Source organism: Meriones unguiculatus, chromosome 1 (assembly GCF_030254825.1).
Source record: "Meriones unguiculatus strain TT.TT164.6M chromosome 1, Bangor_MerUng_6.1, whole genome shotgun sequence".
Classification (NCBI taxonomy): Eukaryota; Metazoa; Chordata; class Mammalia; order Rodentia; family Muridae; genus Meriones; species Meriones unguiculatus.
Window position 1 is genome coordinate 158,842,791 of NC_083349.1, and position 21,320 is coordinate 158,864,110.

The 21,320-nt window shown below is 41.0% G+C and overlaps 1 protein-coding gene across 1 annotated transcript; it reads right to left on the bottom strand.

Moving 5' to 3' along the window:
- Nucleotides 1-149: 149 nt before the first annotated feature.
- Nucleotides 150-19,709, bottom strand: LOC110557843 (zinc finger protein 26-like). The gene is made up of 6 exons (XM_021652463.2): nucleotides 19,377-19,709; nucleotides 8,670-8,752; nucleotides 6,679-6,805; nucleotides 5,602-5,685; nucleotides 3,547-3,641; nucleotides 150-3,334 (listed from the first exon to the last, which is right to left on the bottom strand). Exons 2-6 carry the CDS (start codon nucleotides 8,670-8,672, stop codon nucleotides 1,874-1,876), a joined length of 1,770 nt encoding a protein of 589 aa, XP_021508138.1. The 5' UTR covers nucleotides 8,673-8,752; nucleotides 19,377-19,709; the 3' UTR covers nucleotides 150-1,873.
- Nucleotides 19,710-21,320: the final 1,611 nt, after the last annotated feature.

Genomic DNA, 21,320 nt, shown 5'->3' on the forward strand with positions numbered 1-21,320 from the left:
TTAGAAAAAGAAGGCAGCTTTCATGAATCACCTATGCCAGGATGGTCTTTTAGATAGCAAAGACGCCTCTGAATCACCCATGTTCCTAAAAAATAACCCTATCTAAATCATTATTCTATTGCTGTGAAGAGACAACAGGACAAAGACAATTCTTATGAAAGTATTTAATTGGGGACTGTCTTAGTTTCAAGGGCTACTCCATTATCATAATGGCAGGAAACATGGCCCCACTCAGGCAGACACGGTGTTGGAGAAGTAGCTGAGAGTTATACACCTGATCTATAGACAGAATGAGACTGGTTATGGCAACTCCCCCTCTCAATGGCATACTTCCTTCAACAAGGTCACACCTCCTAATCCTCAAATGGTTCCACCTCATGGTGACTAAGCATTCAAATATGTGCCTATGGGGACCATTCTTATTCAAACAACCAGAAACCCCTAACCCTATTCCTATTAAGTAACCCTAATTGAGTTCAGCAGTCCACCAACTTCTATTTGGATAGAATAATTTATCTGTTATCAGTGCCCTATCTAGGGTGAATAGATGTTTATTCCAATCTGCCCCCAAAAAGCTAACACAAGTCATACACGTAAAAGTCTCTGTGAGCACACAAGATCTAAGAACTTATGGAAGCATTTGCCATATTCCATAAATGTAATTTGTCTTCAGTGTGTATCACATATAGCAAAGGTAGTATGTGTGTGTGTGTGTTTCTAATATTTCTTTTTATGAAGTTCTTCTCTACTGTGAGTTCAAAGATGAACATTAAACTACTTAGCAGACATATAACTACTACATGTATTACATATCAATAGTATTTTGCTCTACTGCAATTCTTCACATACTTAGCAAAATCTGAGGAAGTAGTGGAGTTTCTGTGTTACACTGTATGGTCTCCTACTTGTCAGATTATGAGTAGACTCCAATTACTTTTCCAAGATTATCACTTTCATGGGGCTTCTTGAATGTGAGGCCTTCATGTATTTTCAAGATTTATTTAAAATTAAGTCTGTGTGTGAGGCATGTACATATAAGTACAAGTGTCCACAGAGGCCAGAGCCATCAAATCTCCCTAGAACTCATGTTGAATGGCTCAACATGAGCATTGGGAACCAACCAATCTCAGGAGGAAAAGTACATCTGTTAAGCCACTTCTAGGACAACTGACTACCTGTGTTGAGCTTCAAAATGTGAACACTCCTTAGGAGACTTTGTCATTCTTTACATGAGTTTCACTCTGTGATTATTTATGTTCCACATGAGCAGAAGATTAAGTAAAGCCTTTCTCATATTCTTTCAATTTAGAGCTTATATCCACTCAAGTGTGAACAATGGAAGCTTCCTCAATTCCTTACAACCATAGGGTTTCTTTATAGTATGTGTTCATGTTTAATAAGAACAAAGTGCCCAGTAAAAACTTTCCCACAGTTCATATATACATAGGGCAACTCTCCAACATACACTCTCAAAAGCTGAAAGAATACCTAAGTGCTTTGCCACACCTTGTACACTCAAAGGGCCTCACGCCAGTGTGAGTTCTCAAATGAACATTAAGAGAAGGAAACAAATGCCTTCCCACACTGGTTCATTCAAAGGGTTGCTCTCCTGTGTGACTTCTTAAATGTTAAAATGTGCAGATGGAGTGAAGGCATTCTGACATTCTCTGCATTCATAGGGTTTTTCTCCAACGTGAGTCCGCATATTTGTAGTAAAGCCAGTATAGCCACTAAAGGCTTTTCCAGTCCTTACATTGATGTGATTTTAGTCCAGTGTGAACTCAGAAGTACAACGTAAGGCATGCAGAATTTCTTAAGGATCATGTACATATCTGACATCCAAAAGGCATCTCACCAGTATGAGTTTCGTATGTTACAGTGAGTTAAGAAAAGCTGATGAATGCCCTCCCACATCACTAACATGGTAAGTGTGTGTTCTTATGTGTCTATTAAGGCATGAGCACCCACTGAAGGCTTTCCCACAATCCTTACATACATGGGATTTCTCTCCAGTGTGAGTTTTCATGTGTCTGCAAAGATAGGAGGAGCGTGTAAACGCTTTACTACACATTGTACACTCAAATGGCTTCTCTCCAGTGTGAGTTCTCAAATGTGCAGTAAGATATGAGGAAGATGCAAAGGCCTTTCCACATTGATAGCATTCAAAGGGCTTCTCTCCTGTGTGACTTCTTATGTGTTCAATAAGGCCTGAGGATGTACTGAAGGCTTTCCCACATTCCTTACACTCATACGGCTTCTCCCCAGTATGAGTCAATACATGTGTGGTAAAGCTAGTCCGTCCACTGAAGGCTTTCCCACAGTCCTTACATTGGTATGGTTTTATTCCAGTGTGAATTTGGAAGTGCTTCTTAAGGCAGGAGGAATTCCTAAATGATTTTGCACACACCTGACATTCAAAGGGTTTCTCGCCAGTATGAATTTTCATATGTTCAGTTAGTTGATAAAAGCTAGTAAAGGCCTTCTCACATTCCTTACAATCATAAGGCTTCTCCCCAGTGTGTATCCGTGAATGTTTATTAAGGCACGAGCGCACAGCAAAGGTTTTCCCACACTCCTTACAGTTATAGGGTTTCTCTCCAGTATGAGTTCGCATGTGAATTCGAAGGTAGGAGGAGCGTGTAAATGCTTTCCCACATACTGTACACTCAAAGGGCTTTTCTCCAGTGTGAGTTCTCAAATGTGCAGTAAGGTAAGATGAAGAAGCAAAAGCCTTTCCACACTGGTTACATTTAAAAGGTTTTTCACCCGTGTGACTTCTCACATGCTCAGTAAGTCCTGAGCATTTACCAAATACTTTCCCACACTGTATGCATTCATAAGACTTCTGCCTTTTATGACTTCGTACATGTGTAGTTAGGCCTGAGTGAATAGTGAAGGCTTTTCCACATTCCTTATCTTCATAGCATCTCTCTAAAGCAGGATAATTTGTGGATTGAGTAAAAGCTTTCTTACTTTGCTCCATTTCAAAGAAATTTTCTTTACTGTGAGCTCTGCTATGTGCCTGAAGTTGCAACTGATTAACAAAGGCTTTCCCACAATCACTGCATTCAAAGAAATTGTCCGGAATGCATGTCCTCTGATAAGCAATGCTTGGTATCAGGGCAAAGGTTTCTTTACACTGAATGAACACTGAAAGTTTCTCTTCAGTAGAGGCTTTCCTGGCTGAAGGAAGTAAGTCTTTTCTATACCAATTATATTGAGAATTTGTCTCTGTATTTTGAATATTTCTGTGTGTCTGAAGGCACTGGTGTTCACGGAAGAATTTTCCAACCTTCTTAGAGTCATAGAGCTCCCCTCCATTCCAGATTCCTGCCTGTTGATTAAGAGATAAATGAGTATTAGAGAATTCTTGAGATTTGTGCAGGATGTTCCTTGGGTAACTCTGAAGCACAAAGCTTCATGCTACAAAACTAGTTCAGACAAACAGGTCCCTGTGTGCAAAGGCTACTTCTCTTAAATCTTTGTTTATGCACAGAAATATCACAAAATTCCAAATATTCTCTGACTTAGAAAACTAAGAAATACCTTTATTAATGTCAGTTGTATCTCGGTTGATATATCTGGCCAAAAACTATCCAGCCGAAGTTCTGTCTCTTTTGTCTCAAGGTCCATTTTCCATTCTGAAATAAAACATTGAAAAATATACATAAAAATATTTATGCCCTCCCCCTCAGGAGGGGTACAGCCTTATCAGGCCACAGAGGAAGACAATGCAGCCATTCCTGATGAGACCTGATAGACTGGGATCAGAAAAAAGGGGAGGAAGACCTCCCTTATCAGTGGACTGGGGGAGGGGTATGGGTGGGGCAGAAGGAAGGAGGATGGGTTTAGGAGGGGAGGAAGGAGGGAGCTACAGGTGGAATTCAAAGTGAATAAACTGTAATTAATAATAAAAAAATACCAAAAAAATAAAAATATATATTTATGCAACAAAATGGGATATTAAGTATTTCTTCTGATATTAAACATGCTAAGTTAATAAAGCAAAGATAGAATCAAACAGAATAATTAAATAATTGAACTCAATTTTATATAACTATAATTTGGCAGCCATAAGAATATGGGGTCAAAATAAAATTAACATTTATTTATTGTAAATAAATATTATAAATTATTTAGTGTATGTGTGCACAGGCATACATGGTATGGCACAAGTGAGGTTAGAAAAAAACTTAGTAGAGTTGATTCTCTCCTTCTACCATGTGAGTTCCAGGAATCAAACACAAATCAATAGGCCTGGAAGAAAGCATCTCTACCCACTAAGCCATCTTAGTGGCCTCAAAACAATTTTATGTGTGTGTGAAAACTACATGGGATGGTAAACAAAAATAATGTAATTTGGGGAAGAAGGAAGCATGCAACTGCAAAAACACAATCATGAGCTTAAAGTGTAAAAGAGTAGGTCATTGTTGAAATCATAAAGTCTGGATATGGGGCTAGAAAGATGGATCAGTGGTTAGTTAGGAGGACTTGTTGCTTTTTCAGAAGACTAAGTTTCAATTCCCAGCATACACATAATAGCTCACAACTGCTGCAACTTCAGTTACAAGAGATCTGATGTCCTCTCTTCTGGCCTCTGTAAATATCAAGTACATAAACTGTGCACAGACTAACATGCAGGCAAAATACCCACACAAATTTTTTATTAATTTATTTAATTTACATCTCAGTCATAGGCCCCTCCCTCCTCTTCTCCAAGTCTCCTCTTCTCCAAGTCCTACCCTCTCTCCCATACCCCCTTTCCTCCATTCTTCAGAATAGGGGAGCCCCCTACACAGACACCCCAGCTCATCTATCCACATGCGGACTGAGTTCATCTTCCTCCCCTGTGGCCTGGTAGGAAAGTCCCATCACGGGAAAATGATCAGAAAGAGACAACATAGTCCATGTCAGAGATTCCTACTCCCCTAATTACTGGGTCCACATGCATTGTAGTATGTCTATCCTGTACTATATGATTAAAATCCACTTATAAGTGAGTATATAAATCTTTAATACATTTTCTTAATTTCAAAGGAAGTAAGTCTAAATAGAACAAATAATATAGTAAGAGATGCTGAAAATATCTCAAAACCTGTAGTCCAAGGGCTTCAGTGTCCAGATTAAGGTCTTTTTGTTTTTACATTTACTTTCTGTACATTTGTGCATGTGTATACACACATATAGGCTTGTACCATGTGGGTTCAGGAGATCAAACTCAGGTCATCAGGTTTGGCAGCAAGTTTCTTTACTTGCTGAGTCATCTCATCAATTCTCAAGTCAGTCTTTAAAAGTTTTTTCATGGGGAGCACTGAGAATGGATTTGATCAAAAGAAAAATACATTCATACATGAAAAAAAAACTTGCCTGTGGCTGGAGAGACGGCTTAGCAGTTAAGAGCACAAAACCTAGGTCCAATGCCCAACAACCACATGGCAGCTCAAAATTGTCTAACTCCAGTCCCAGGCCTCCATCAGCACTGCTTGGCACAGCATACACATGGTGCACAAACATATATGTAGGCAAAATACTCATAGAACTTCCTTATACTTCAAAACATGCTGAACTTGTCAATAAGAAATTATTTTAACCCATGCTCACCTTGGAGAATTCCTTCTTTCACTATAGTCAACAAATTTACTTCCTCCAACCAAGAGATCAGCCTGGGTTTGACAAACTGAACTCCTATACACAGAAAAAAATATTTCAGTGACAGAGTCTCACAAAAGAGATGAAAAACCTTCCCATGTACAAGAAATTATATTCTAATAAAACATAAGAATTACTTCTCTTTTGAGATAGGATCTCAGGGAGTCCAGGCTGACCATGAACTCACTATGTGGCCAAGGCTGACCCTGAATATCAGATCCCTGTGTCTATTACCCAAGAACTAAAGTTATGAGCATGCAACACCATACTTAGTTTTATGCAGGACTGGGCACTGAACCCAGGGCTTTTCATTAAAAACCTGTATTAGCCAGAGGTGAACTCCTTTAATCCCAACACTCAAGAGGCAGAAGCAGGTGAATCTCTGAGTTCAAGGCCAGCCAGGTCTACAAAGCAGGTTCTAGGACACCCCAGGCTACATAGAAAAACACTGTCTCAAAAAAATAAAAACAAAAAAATATATATAGATGTAAACATCACTAAGATTTTTCTTCAAATTGGATATAACAGAAATGGAGACAGATCTTCAATCTCATGGGAAGGACTATACCAATAGTTGTTTATTTTTATAGTTGTTGTTGTTTTGATTGTAATGACACATGGTCACGCTATGAAGCCCTAGCTGACCTTGTACTTGTTATACAGCTCAGGCTAGCCTTGAGCTTGTAGCAAAGCTCCTGCACGCTGGGATTATAAGTGTGCACCATCAAGCTCAGCTAGTAGTTATCTTTAGAGTGGAAACATTCAAATGTAAGAATTGTAAAAAACAGATGATAGAAACACAAATGAAGATTTTTCTGATTCATTATGTCGAAGATAGAGTATAAGGTTATGATTTTCTAAGGAAATAAAATTGATGCTACTAATCCAAAAGCCACATTTATTGATAACTGCCAATAATAGATTAAAATGTGCTAGCTCAATGACGATGTCTCTATTGTTTCCCATTATATTCAGAGTTAACACCATCAGTCTTCCTTAAGAGGCTGTAGGATATAATGTCAGTCTTACCTACTGTGGCCAAGTTCTGGTAGTTCTCCAACATCACATCTCTGTAGAGGTTTCTCTGAAATGCATCCAATAAGTTCCATTCTTCTTTGGCAAAGTACACAGCCACATCTTCAAAGGTCACTGAGTCCTAAACCATCACATGCATGCCAGTTTGAGCAAAGTGATAACACCTATGTTCACTGGAGAATGCAAAAGTGACACCCATGCCTGTAAAGGAGTCTAAAGTCTCTAATGTTTTGTTCCAGAGCTCAGTGGTACTAAGACATCTCTAGCCAGACTCATTCCGAGGACCTCTCATAAAATCAATCATAGGACTTTTGGGACCTCTTACTCACAAAGTTCTACTCCTACAACTTACAAAGAGACCTCTTTTCACCCTATTTCTATGTTATAGATACTTATAAGTACAATACAAAAACTTAAAAAATATGGGACAAGAGATGGCTCATCAGTTAAGAGCACTTGTTGCTCTTACAGAGGACCTGGGTTTGGTCCACACACCCACAACTATCTGTAACTCCAGTTCCAGAGGATCCATCCTTCTCTTCTGACTTTTGTGGGCAGTAGGTATGTATATGGTATACATACATACATACATGAAGGCAAAACACGCACACAGAATTAAAATCTAAAAAGAAAATGTGTTAATGACATATGAACACATTCTTGGAGCAAGACACCTGTATCTTCCTTATAATCTGCTATAATACTTAAAAAAATAAACTAGGCTATCAGTACAAGAAAAGTTACGAACAGCATGATTACTAAAATAGTAAGGTAATTTTGAGACTAATCCTTCACCAGTGTGAGACACACACCTTCATAGGAAAGTTTATCAAAGACCTTTCCCTTGTGGGGCTGGAGAGGTGGCTCAGGAGTTAAGAGCACTGGCTGTTCTTCCAAAGGTCCTGAGTTCAATTTCCAGCAACTACATGGTGGCTCAAAACCATCTATAATAAGGTTTGGTACCCTCTTCTGGTGTGCAGGTGTTATATGTAGACAGAACACTGTATACATAATAAATAAATAAATAAATAAATAAATAAATAAATGAACTTTCCTTGACATGCTCTTTGTTGTTATTATTCTAATGACCTCTGGGGACAGTTCTACTTATGAGGAAATGTGTTCTCTGTTGATCCTACTATTGTTTATTAGATGCTAATAAAATAAAAATACAAAATAAAAAACTATCCTAGTGATTCACATTTAATCCCAGCACTTGGGAGCCAGAGGCAGAGCTCTGTAAATTTAAGAGTTCTTGTCTACATAGTGTAATGCCAGGATCATGGGACCCTCAGAGACCACCAGGAGACAACTCGATGCAAGGGCAAGAGAGCTTTATTATGAAAGCGATCGAACTCGGGACCTAAGTCTCACTGACACAGCAGTAGAGAAGTGGGACCCCAAGCCCTGAGTGAGCAAGGTTTTTAAAGGGAAAGACTGCAAGCAGGGGGTTTCCATGACAGCAAGCAGGGGGGTACATGTTTCCATGACAGTAAGCAAGCCTTGACATTACAGGATTGGGTAAAAGCCATAGGGGCTAGGTGACCTTTTACATAATCACAATTGCCATTCTTCTAAACTACATCTGGAACGTTGGGGAGAATTTTCCCAGCCAATTCTCATTGCTTGATGCCAGGGGAAATTATCTCTTTTTTTTTTTAACTAAACATTTGTTCTGTGATATTTCCTGGAGGCCGTTGCTAGGAGAGCTAATTTTGTTTTCTGCCAGATGCACATTCTGCGGTATTTCATGGTACCTGAGTTCAGCTCCCGGTCAAGATGGGTCCTCATTTCAAAATGGAGTACCCAGGCTAACTTAAACTCTTCAATAGCAAGTTCTAGGCTAACTATGGCTACAGAGTGAAACCCTGTCTTAGAACAAGCAAAAGAATTTTTAAAAGAAAAAAATTTAAAAACAACATTGGGAGCTCAAGTGTAGCTCAATGACAACACACGGAAAGAAAGAGGTCCTTTGTTAAACTTACCATTTGTATCTTACAGGAAATAGTCCTCTTAGCAAATCCTGTTGATGTATTAAATCTTTGTTTTTTTAAAGCATTTTCCTGTTCTGAAATTTAACAAAAACAAATTTCAGCTTGAGAACAGAAAAAGTAAAGAAATTAAAAATTAGGGGAAGGCAAAAACTGTACTTCTATTTGCAATTGTTTTCAAACTGAATACAGTGGAACATTGACATGGCTCAGTAGGTAAAGATGCTTGCTTCGAAACCTGATGCATAGAGTTTGGATACCCAAGGCCCACATTATAGAAGAAGATGAGACTCCTGAAAGTTGTCTTCTAACCCACTGTTATACTATGGAATACATACACCTATACATTCACACATTCACACACACACACAGACACACACACAGACACACACACACACACACACACATTGTGCCTCCAACTACACCGAACTTATCAATGTCCAGTTCTGCCCTCTCGTTTTGTTCTATTATTTTTTATTACATTTAGCAACGGAAATGGAATTCAAGTTATTTGGATAAGCAGTAAATGCCCTTACCCACTAATCCATCTCATTAGCTCTCTAACTGTTTTATTCCCAAGACATCAGACTAGGTTAAATTTAAAAGTTTGATGAAGAAAAATGTAAGTCAAATAACACAATGTTGCTAACATTAATTACTTGGTGATTTTAAAACAAAGCGGGAGTCAGGCTCACACCTGTAATCCAAGCACATGAAGGCAAAAAAAGGCAAGAGAACTGCAAATGTGATGCCAATTAACAAAACAGCATGGGCTTACTCAGTCTCTGAATCAAATTACAATTATATCCGGACTCATTCAACTTGAACATTGTGTCCCCAGAAATTTTTAAAAAATACAAAAAAGGTATGCCTCACTTTAACTGCAGTATTGTTTATACGGAATCCATTTTCCTAACAAGGCACCAGACTCTTCATATAAAAAAAGTTAATTTAATAAGCTTGAGAGGCTCGGCTGGTGAATTGCTTGCTATACAAGAGTGAGAACCCTAATTATAACACCCAGAACCCATAAAAAGAAAAAGAAAAAAAAAACCCAGTGGGTGTGGTGGTTCAAGTGAAAATGGCCCCGAGAGGCCCACAAGTAGTGGCACTATTAGGAGATGTGACATTACTGGAGTAGGTGTGGCCTTGTTAGAGGAAGTGTGTCACAAGGGGCAGTGGGCTCTGAAGTCTTGGGAGCACAAGCCAGGCCCAATGTCGAGCTCTCTTCCTGTGCCTTCCGACACCAGTGTAGGCCAGTCCCTAGCAGAGGGTGGGCGAGGCTCGGTGGAAGTCTTGCCCAGCATGACATAATCTAAGTGGAGTATTTTGCTGTTGTGCCCATATCTTCTTGGAGACCTTGGTTTGGGGGCAGGGGTTACTGTTAGGATTTGGGAGTCTCTGTCATAGTAAGTTTAAACATCTTCAATGTCATATCCAGCAGGTCTCTGACAGTTTTGAGGGCTAATACCTGCCAAGCATATCTGAGTTAAACAATCTTTGTCTGTTTTTTGTTATTTGCTTTAAATTATACCTTGCAAACATAAAACAGGAGGCTAACTAAAGCTTAATCTTGTAATTAACTGCATCAGTTATTAGCATGACTTCAAATATATTTTAACACATTAAAGGATTTGATCATTTATAAGGTTACTCACTACCAACTTACACTTCTTAACTATCCTTAACAATTCAGTAGCTTTCATAAGACTGGGCTTTATGTTTCATCCCTGTTAGGTTTAGGTTTAAAATAACAATTTTAAGCTGGAGCCTTCTCAGCATCAAAACAAGACCTTTTAGTCCATAAACATAAAAATATCTATAGCTGAATAACATTAGCAAAAACTAGAGTAAACATTTTAAGAAATGATTAAGTTTTTTAATGTTATAAACCTCCAACATTTTTAAAAATTAGTTTAAAATGTCATAATTGTGTTTTGTAATATTAAAATACAGTCCTTTTTAAGAGTGAAGACAAAGCACTGTAGAGAGCTGTTAAGCTGCGTTGTTATGTTTTCATCTTGGCCTTTACCTTGACAAAGAATGGAGGAAGTTTCGACAAATTCCTTAAAATCTTGTTCCAAATTCCTTAAAAGCTTGTTTGTGTGACTTGGACCATAACTGCTTTAGGGAATTAGTTTTAGAACAGGACTTTATCTGTTATAGGGAGATAGTTTTTGAAATGTAAGTTGGGCGTTTCCACAAACCTTTTCTTTTTTAATTGATGTGACTTGTCTTTGTTTTACATATAAAAAATGAACCCTGGAATAAACCCACACTGCTGCTTCAGGCATACAGACAGCCCTCTCAAGCCGTCCTGGGTAGAGTGGATTTTGTTTTAATTAATTTAAATCCTCACTCCCCACTCATATACTGTCCGACTCTGCTGGCAGGCTCCAGCAGAGCATAATCGTAATTTTCAGAAGACAAAGCCAAGTTCTAACAGGATAAACAATTTAATGTCTCTAAAATTAATCCCAAGTGGGTTACTATTATGTTACAAGGTTTAGCTGCCAGGGCCAGCAAGCAAGGTATGTTACAGCTTTAATACCTCATTAACCAAGCAGAGCTTTAAATCCTATCTTTTATAAACCTGGTTTTAGAGACAACAGAAATTACATAAATCATGTGACAGCCCTTAGTTAAGATGACAATGGAGCCATAGCTTCTTTTTTTTTTCCAACCCATAACAGAGATGGCTGCCAGCCATGTGGCTGCCCAATATCAAGATGTTGGTGAAGCCATGGCTTCACCTCCTTTATCCCGTAGTCAAAATGGTGGCCAGAGCTGTTCATAGCCCAGAATGGAACCATGCCACATGGTTTAAGATTACTTAACCATAAAAACATGCCTGGGTCTGAAAAGGGGTGAGCCATAACCCATTCTCAGAGCCAACAATAAAGTAGCACAAATTATTTAAATAACATTTGAATCTCTATTGTACTCAATCCAGTGGCCAGAAAGCCCAGAGGTGAATTCTGAGCCCAGACAGCTGGCATCAGGAAAAAGAAACAGCCTTTATGCACACATTCAAAACAATCAGAAACAAGCATGCACTGTCCACATTAATTCACAGGCATAAAATAGACAGCAATAGTGAACCAAGTTTATCCATACGTTGAAGTGGAGACATAAGTAGGAGGTGGGTCTTGGAGCTGCTACCAGAGCCGTGTTGTGGCAAAGAAGGGATGTGCAAGAGCATGATTCTCAAAAAGCCTGGAAATAGGGCATTTCAGACCAATTGCATGTACACTGGCAGGAATTTTCAGAATAGGCTAGGCCATAAAACAATGAAAAAAACAGGGGTTTGGGGGCACAAGGTCTGAGACAGTCCCAATTTAGACAAATTCTGAAGCAGGCCTCCCAGGGTGTCTGGGAATCAGTTTTAGATCTGCTGGGGCCCATTTTCCCAGCCTTTGCCATGGACCAAAGGCTCAATGTGCATCATCCTGCATGTAAGCCTGGAGTCTTCTGGGATTGGGGAGCTATCTTAGAAAGGACGTATACAAATTCCTAAAGCTTGCCAGTGGGACAAGCTTGCCCTGGCCAGTCGGTTTGGCACGTTATTCCAGCAGTCACGAGACACACAGAAGAATGGTTACTCAGAGTCCACAACCAGTTGCATCTGGCAGAAAGAAAGATGAAGAAAAAAGTGGTTCCCATTTTCGTAAGGTGCTCTGGGGCTCAACTCCATCCCATATTTCCACACCAGATACAAAGCTTCTCTCCACCAATGAAATAAGCCAATTCAAGCCAAATTAAAAGTATAAAGGCTTAAAGGCCGGTTTATTGGTGGCAGCTTTTGGGCAAGTTCACTAACCTCACAGGCAAGTTCCTGACCCCATGCATATGGGAAGAGATCATGCACTCTCTTGAAGAGAGAAATGCAGAGAGAGAGAGAGAGACCCCTGGGCTGTGAAGTCCAAGACAGCAGGCAAGATATACCAGCCTTCCTTTGTAAGCAGGTAGGGACTGAGGGATACTGAAAGAACCTGGAGGCCAGGTCAGCTTTGATATGTTAAATAGGCACCTCACAGCTTGTCAAGGGTCTGAAACCCAACACCCACCATGACCAAAACAAACTAAACCTCTGAACTATAAGCCAGCTCCAATTAAATGCTTTCCTTTATAAGAGTTGCTATGGTTATGGCATCTGCTCAAAGCCATAAAATCTAAGACAGAAGTTGATACCAGCAGTGAGTTATTGCTATGATACGCCTGGCCATGTTTTTGTTTGTAGGAATGTGGAATTTGAAACTTTCTATCAGAAAAGCAGTCAAATGCTTTTTAAGTGGGACTTAATAAACCACATGAATATGAGCATGGAAGACTGTAGGGGGCATTCTGGCACCTTGCTGTCCCCAGAATTCTTGGCATTTGGTTTAATGACAATAGTGTATTCCTGGCTGACCTGGAGCTTTCGATAAAGGGCATCTTCCTGAAACACCTTAAACCCTCCCCCACCCCCTCGGAGCTTCCCGAGTAACACTTCAGAGGAACTTTCCAAACAGTTGTTATTAATACACCTTGTGACTGTTTGTTGGGTGGTCCTGTGATACACCATTATTAGCACATCCTGTGACTCCTCTGGTGGGCCATCCTGTGATTCCTAGTCACTTAGTAACCCTGCTAAAGGCAATTACATTCCTTTCGCCCTGCCTATATAAAGGATATACTAAAAATAATAAACCGAGACTTTGATCAGAGAAACTGTCCTGGTCTTCATTTCTCATGTCTCTTGCCCCACCCCATTCTCACGCCCTCTCTTAGGGTCTCTTAGGTTTGACTGACCTGCAGGCTGGGTCAAGGATTTTGTTAGGATTTTTAGGGCTTCACTTTCCCTTCGGGGAGCTTCCCCACTCACATACGGTTTCTTCTCTCCCTCTCTCACTCGTGGAAAGTCCTAGTGCTAGGCAAGCATCATACCCTTGGCCGTGCCCCCCAACTCCTGGCATCGGTGCCCCAGTCTCTGGCCAAAAGCTGACAAGCTATCGGATCAGATAGGACCTCTCGTTTGAGTTACACCTTGCCTTTGGGACACTTTTGGAAGGTCACTGACTTCTCTGCCTCCCAATGAGAAATGCCCAGATGCCCATTCCTCCAGATTCTCCTCTAGGATATCTTCTGGAGAATTTCAGTTTCTACACCTAGTGCCAACTAGCACTAGAGCCTCTAAGTTTACACACTTCTGTAACCAAACCTCACCTCAATGACAGATCCAAAACAAAGCCTTTTTAATTACTGCCAGTGATTGGGTAAATGAAGATCCCCCCAGGTAGACGGAGGTTCCCATGTTCAAGTCTCATTGATCCAAACCTTCCACCTCTGTTTCAGTGTCCTGCCAGGCACAGATTTGTTTCCTATAGCCACAACAGTGCCAAAGCAGCTACAAGTGTTCCAACTCTGACCTCACAGACTTTTATCTAGCTGGACCTGCACTTTCCCTCCCAGCCATGGATGTTCTCACAGACCCTGGACAGCATCAAAACAGTCTGCTCTTCCTGGACTTGGCCAACATTTCAGCCTTTTGACCTCCCTACAGCGCCTCCAGTGTCAGCAGGAAGTAGCCAGAAGAGAATCGACACCCATTATTCACTTATTATTAACAAAAGGCTGAAATGGTGTGCTTCAGGACCAGGACAAGCAGCTCCAGATTTTCCCAGAGTTCCTCAGTCCCTACCTGCTGCCTTGCATGGCTGGCAACTCTCTACTGACAACCATCTACCCTAAATTTTCCAGGGCAAAGGCTTCCCTTACTCTTGACCATGTAATCTGACCATTTTGTTGCTATAATTCTTCTCTCTCTCTTAATCCCTTGCATGACAACCAAGAGCTGCTTCCAATGAACCTAAATTTATATACTTTAACTTACCTTATAAAAAGCAGCCTAAGTTCCTCATTTTTTAATTATAGAAAAAGGGAGGAATGTTAGGATTTTGGAACAAAACCTCTTTCTGGGTTGCCTAGCAACTTATGATGTCATCATGTGTCTCTGGCCAGGTGGCCACACCTGGAAGGCGTGGTTACCTTGCCCCTTTACCAGTCAGCCATGTGGTCTCTCTCTTGGTCCTCTCTTCTCTTGCTCTCTTGGTCCTTTCTCTACCGAGGTGCCCCCCCCTCTCTTTTTCTCCCCATTCCTGCTCTCTCTTCCCTCCCTCTCTTCATATCCACCTAATAAACCTCTTTCATAGATCTGTTGTGAGCCTCATCTCTCATTAATTGGTCCCAACAGAAGGCAGTGGTATTGAGGGGGCCTGGTTCAAGAGGTTTCAGAGGGCAAGAATATTAGTAAGTGGCCTAGAGACCATTCTTGTGATATTTTGGGGAAGAATGTAGCTGCTCTCTGCCCCTGTCCAAAACAAAAAATTTTCTGCCAAAGCCTAAATTGAAAAGTTAGCTATAGTAGTGAGGCCATGCATAACTTTCAATCCTAGTACTCTTGGAGGCAGAAGTGCAGGCATAAGGTTTTTATGTAATTCAAATGCTGATTTCTGTATACACACACACACATACCCCATATGTGGATGAAGTCCTTGTTCTGAGAATTTCCTATCTCAATATTGTATAACACTGCTTCCAACTGTCTTTTGATATGCCGATAAAGCAGCTTACAGCCAATCACTGAGCAGGGGAGAAAGGGCTGGACTTCCTGCCAGTCAGGGGAGGAGGAGTTAGAGGAGGAAGTAGGGGATTCTGCCAGAGAGAGATCCGGGTGACATCAGGAAAGGAGCTGGAGTAGGAAAAGCTACAAAGTGCAAGGATCTGGGATATACACTGGGAAAAAACAAGATTAGCTAAGAGGGTTAAGAATAAAGTAATAATTGTTCAGTTATTGGGTTGTGAAGCTTATTGTCAGACAAGTATAAAAGAGTTTCAATTATTTATGTGATAGTGGGTTAAGAGAGTAGCTGGGTTAAGGGAGAAACTGAGAAACACAGTTTTTATATAAATAACTTTCATATAGAAGCAGGGAGATCTCTGTGAGTTTGAGGGCAGCATGGTCTACATAGACAGTTGCAGACCAGCAGAGCTAAATAGTGGGACCTTGGTAAGGGGGACCAGTCATAGTGGCAGGCACTGTAACCCTAGCTACTCAGAGGACTGCAGCAGGCTGACTAGAATGGAAGAAAATTGCAAGGAAGGAAGGCAGGAAGGGAAAGAGGGAAGGAGGGAAAGATGGAGGGCAGAAGTCACAGTTGCCACAGAGTTTGTAGAGGACCTGGTGGTAAAGTCTTTGTTTTTGTACCAAGATTTCCAAGCATTTGACCTCTCAGGAGTCACTAGAGTCCTTTTGTGGATTGACAACAAAAGAGTCTTTGTTATTTGAATAACAGAAATGAGATTTTCTTTTTATTGGCTAATACCTCTCTGACTCTCTGTAAAGAAAAACAGGGCTTATTCCCAAAAAGAGATTTTAAAGAACACCACTGAAGATTTTTCAGATAGATCTGTCTTTGACCTAAAGCACATGTCCCATACCACCTTGCTGGTGACAACTGGCCTTCCAGAGTGTTATTTACATGTATAACAAGCTGCAGAAGACAGCACAGATTGGACCCCTTCCCCTGGCTCAGCGCAGCGCAGGTCCTGGTCCTGGGAAAATTAGTTTCAGGCTCCTTGAATTCAGTGGAAGGAAGTCAGGAAAACATGGCAGGCTCTCTACTGAAATGGCTTCAACTGCAGCCTTGTTAACACTCCCCAGGGACCAGCTATAGCCCTGAGACTCAGCTCTTGTATCTCCTGCAAGCACTTTAGGTCCTATATTGAAAAGTCTGGATGAAACACCCTAAGAGTGTTGTGGCTCTGGCAGGCCAGATGTTTCTCTGTGCCATAGTGCATAGGAACTGCCTGGAAGGAACATTCAGACATTTAAATTTTTTTAAATGTGTATTGGTGTAAGAGTGTCAGACCTTCTGGAACTGGAATTAGAGACAGCTGTGAGCTTCTATGTGAGTGCTGGGAACCAAGCCCAGGTCCTCTGGAAGAACAGCCTGTGCTCTTAAATGCTGAGCCATCTCTTCAACCCCAAATATTCAGATATTTAAGTACCCTTCTCACATCCATCTGCTCATCATTCTGACCAATACTAGTCTTTTAAAACTCAAGGAGACACAGATCTTACCTTCATATAGGATGGAAATTAAATACTGAGTTTTCTTTTGGAGAAAGCAAATGATGAAAAATAGCAGATAACTTGTTCCAAACTGACAAGCATCAAATGATGTAGAATAGAGATAAGAACCAGTATGCTAACCAAGCAGCATGAGACAAAGATTAAAACTACAAAGATGAGAACCAGACAAAAACTAAAACTTAACCAGGCATAGTGACACATGCCTATATGTTACCAGCACTGGAAGGTAAAGATAGGAAGGTCAACAGTTTGAGGCTAGCCTCAAACATCAAACATAAAAAAAAAAACAAGAAGAAGAAGAAAGAAAGAAACAAAGAAAAGAAAAGAAAAAGGGCACAGGGCATCAAAATGGCTCAGCAGGTAAAGGTACTTGCTGCCAAGTCTGATAGTCTAAATTTCTAGAGCCCACTGGATAAAGAGAGAGAGAGAAAACTGACTCTGACTTCTGAAAACTGTCCTCTGACTTGCACATTTGCACCATGGCACATGCATATACATGAAGTAATGAAGTGATACTTAAAAATTAAAACTAAAATTTTATTATGCTTGAAGTATGTCATTGTTTCATTCTATAAAAAGAGGTAGCCCTTCTTGTTCTGCCATTTTCATTGTAACTTAGTGGCATCTACAGCATAATCTTTAATCATCAGGTTTGTCAGAAGCCTGAGTCAACAAAATATATTTTGGAAAAAACATGACTAATTCAAGAACTCGGCACTTATTACTTTTCACTGAAGGTGTAACTGACATCAGCAGTGTGTTCACTCCTGTCTGTTTTCTATTTGTTCTGCACCAAACAACAAGAGAACCATGCAGTTTCAGGATGATTGCAATAACTCGTTGCCTCCCATTTGCAAAAATAGTTCATAAGACAAATTACAAAGACATTAAAGTAATTCTGGCAGGTTAAAAATGTATGAAAAGAAAAGACAGGGTACAAAAGGAGAAGGAAGAAAGGTCAGTTCTTCATTATAGGATCATTAGAAAGGATTGTTAATTCCTACTGGAATCTCTGGACCATGTCATGAGGACAGTAGCAAGTCCTGGAATTCTAATACAAGAAACTGTCGCTACTGACCTGCTATTCACCGTCTTAACAACTAGTGACTGGCAAATGGTAAGGCTTTGGGAGGATCTCACAGACCCCCGAGACTGTTACCCTCCATATCCAGCCGGCCATTATACTCTGGGACATGGAAACTTCTAAACTTGACAAGAAACTGAAAGAACGAAACCCAAACGTGGATCCTTTGATATAGTCCACCTCAAGTTAGGCGGGAGCTCATCTGCCCTCAGTCCCTTGACATTTTCAGGTTGCTGAAGACAACTATCCCTACCCTAGAAATTTAACTTCCTAGAATGTCCCTTGTCCCTTAAGACTGAGTGAATAAATAAAAGTATACAAATGGCACTGTTGAGCATCATATGTAACGAAGCTTAGTGGCATTATGTTATTTCCATTCATTAGCAAGGACATCCATAATAAAGGACAGAGCCCAAAACACAAAACACTTGACCAGTTGTCAAGCAGTCGTCCCAGCTTGGGTTCTTCAGGCAGGTCAGTCGCTGGTAGCTCTGCTCTGGATTTCAGGCTGTCCTCTGGCCTTCTCAAGCACCCACCCACACCAGACACAAAGGGAAAAAGGTTTAAACAAAAACCTGCTCCCTTCAAAATAAATGCACACACACATCCTCTTGGAATTCTTGACTGATAACAAAAATATAAAGGAAAAATCACGTCTCTATTTACACAAAACAAGGCCTTGTCAGAACGTTTGTTACTGGTGCTCAAAGTGAGCTTAAAGATTCTAATTCCTGAATATCCTGTCCATGGAAAATTCAAACACATTCTTGCTTTACTGATTTTTCTGACTTATACCAGCTGAATACCATTTATTCTGTCAGTTGAAAATTGAAGTGTATAATTTGTTCTCTTCAAGAACAATAGCCATCTCTCCAGCCCCCTCCTATTTATATTTTTGGTGTCACTTCAAACATTCCTTTTTCTTCTAGTCACTACTTCCATTTAAAGACAGAATCATGCTGTTCTCTATTTCTACCTCCTAATCAATTTGTAATAATAAATATATCTCCTTAGATAGTTTAATAAGAAAGGAGAATGTATACTTTGGGGGTAGAGGAGATGCTTAAGATAGCTTAGTGGTTAAAAGCACTGGCCGCTCTTCCAAAGGCCAGAATTCAGTTCTCAGCACCTACATGGAGGCTATAAGCCATCTATAATTCCAGTTCCAGAGGACCCAATGCCCTCTTCTGGCCTCCACAGACACCAAGCATGGACGTGGTGAAAAACACCTATACTCTTATATTTATGGTTGTGAGCCTAGCCTTTAACGGCTGAGCCGTCTCTCCAGCCCATCCTATACTCATACTAAAAACAATTTTTAAAATTAGATTTATTTTGGGAAGAATGTGTTAATTTTTAGTTTTTCTCAGGCTCAACTGTTTAGTTGAGACAGGATTTTGTAAGGGCACCCAGGCTAGCCTCAAACTCCTGATCCTCCTACCGCAGGACTCCGCCACATCCAACAATAACGTGTTTTCCTTACTTTGAGAAGTGCTGCTGGGGCTGCAGTTGGCTCAACGGAGTACACACACTGCTTTTGCAGAGGACCTGGGCTCGGTTTAGTTTCCAGCTTACACAACCGCAAGAACACTTCCGACTCTCCAAGTCCTTGAAGAGGACTTAAGACCGAAAAAGACGGCGCAAATTATTTTCCTTTTGGAAAAATTAATGGATCCGGTCGTGCTCGCCCGCACAGCCCGAGGAAGCGCCGCTGCGTTGGCCAAGACCCGCCCCTTCCAGGCCGCCTGCGGCCACCGCCTCTGCGAAGCAAAGGAACTACAAATCCCGGAACCAGAATCGCGGGACAGAAGAGACGGAAAGCAACGACAAAGAGCGCTTCCGCTTCCGGCCTAGGCTGCAGGACGGGTCCCGGCGCTTGTAGTCTGGAATCCTGTAAAAGAAACGAGAATTTCCTCCTGTGCACAAAAGTGCAGTTAACCCTCAGTGGACGACAGCAGGGAAGAGAGGCAGAAACACACCACAAGGTTGAGGTCACAGTTACGAGGGCGAACCGGGCTGCGGGTGGGACTTGAGTGGCTGGTCCGGTGCCTGGAAGGTTAGAAGACACTGTGCTCGTAATTGCTTTCCACATACCAGTGCTGAGTTGGTTAGCTCCAGTGGCGAACCTGGGCATCCATGAAATGAACTGAATCCTGTTTAATCGCTGGACCTTTTAGACCGTGATTTCTCTTCTTTATCTGGGACACTTATCTCAATTCCAACAATTGGGACTTTGGGTTTTTTGTCCTGTTGGGATGGACCCAGTGCCCAGGAGTCCAAACCAGAATTTACATGAAAAGATACCGAGGTAGCTGGAGACATCCCTCGGCGGTTAAGAGTTTTTTCCGGTGTTCTAGACCCCCGAGCCTGCATTTTCACTGCAATTTAAAACCACCTACATACTAACTCGTCTTCTGACCACACATACACATACAAAAATGGATATAAAGCGATGCAATTAAAAACAAAGTAACATACTCTGAACAGAGAATAAGCAAATTATCAGAGAGCAGAAAAGAATGTCCCTCCCCCCCCGGGGGGGATGGTTGGGGCGCCTTCCATCGCAGTTTTAAGACAAATATAACCCACTGAGTGGGTTATACTTAAGACATTTTAACAAGGCAGCTTACTATCTTGAAATAGTTGATCTTATAATGCCACTTGTCCTCCAAAAACTGGCTGTTTGAGATAAGGTCCAGAACCTATTCTCCCCTGTAAATTGGGGGAGAGGGGGTGTCTTCGAATATACATATCGGTGCTAGGCAAATCTCATTACACAGGAGTGTAGATTTTTTTTCTAGTAATATTTTTTGAACACTTCCTTGGGGGGGGGTGCCCTTTTATGATGTTAGTAAAGTTGTAGTCGATAATTTAGGCCAGGCATGTGGCCTTTAATACCAGGATTAGAGAGGCAGAGATTGGCAGATCTCTCTGGAGTTCAAGGCCAGGCTTGCCCACACAGTGAGCTCCAAGCCAGCCAGGCCTAGTGAGAACCTGTCTCAAAGAACAATTATTAAACAAAAAATAATTATCAGGGTCTGGGGCCGCTCAATGACAGGAATGCTTGCTCTGAAAGAATAAAGGCCTGGAATCCCCAGCACCCACTAAAACGATAGGAATAGCTACATTGCGGAGCTCATTCTTGTGAAGTGTCTTAGCTGCTGCCCATGAACATCTTGTTCATGCAGTCTTTGACAGTGTCTGCAAACAGAACACTTGCTATCAGCAAAGACTTTTGGGTTTCCTTGAATTCGTTTTGTCAAGCCCGACCTCCCGGTCTCTGCCTCTCTCAGTGCTGGGATCAAAGATGGTGCACAACCTGGCTGGTTTTGTGTATGAGATGAAGATGAAATGTCTACTCTAACCTTGTCCATTTTTAATTGGGGGGGAGGGGTGAGAGGCAGAGAGAAAGTGTTTATCTTGTCTT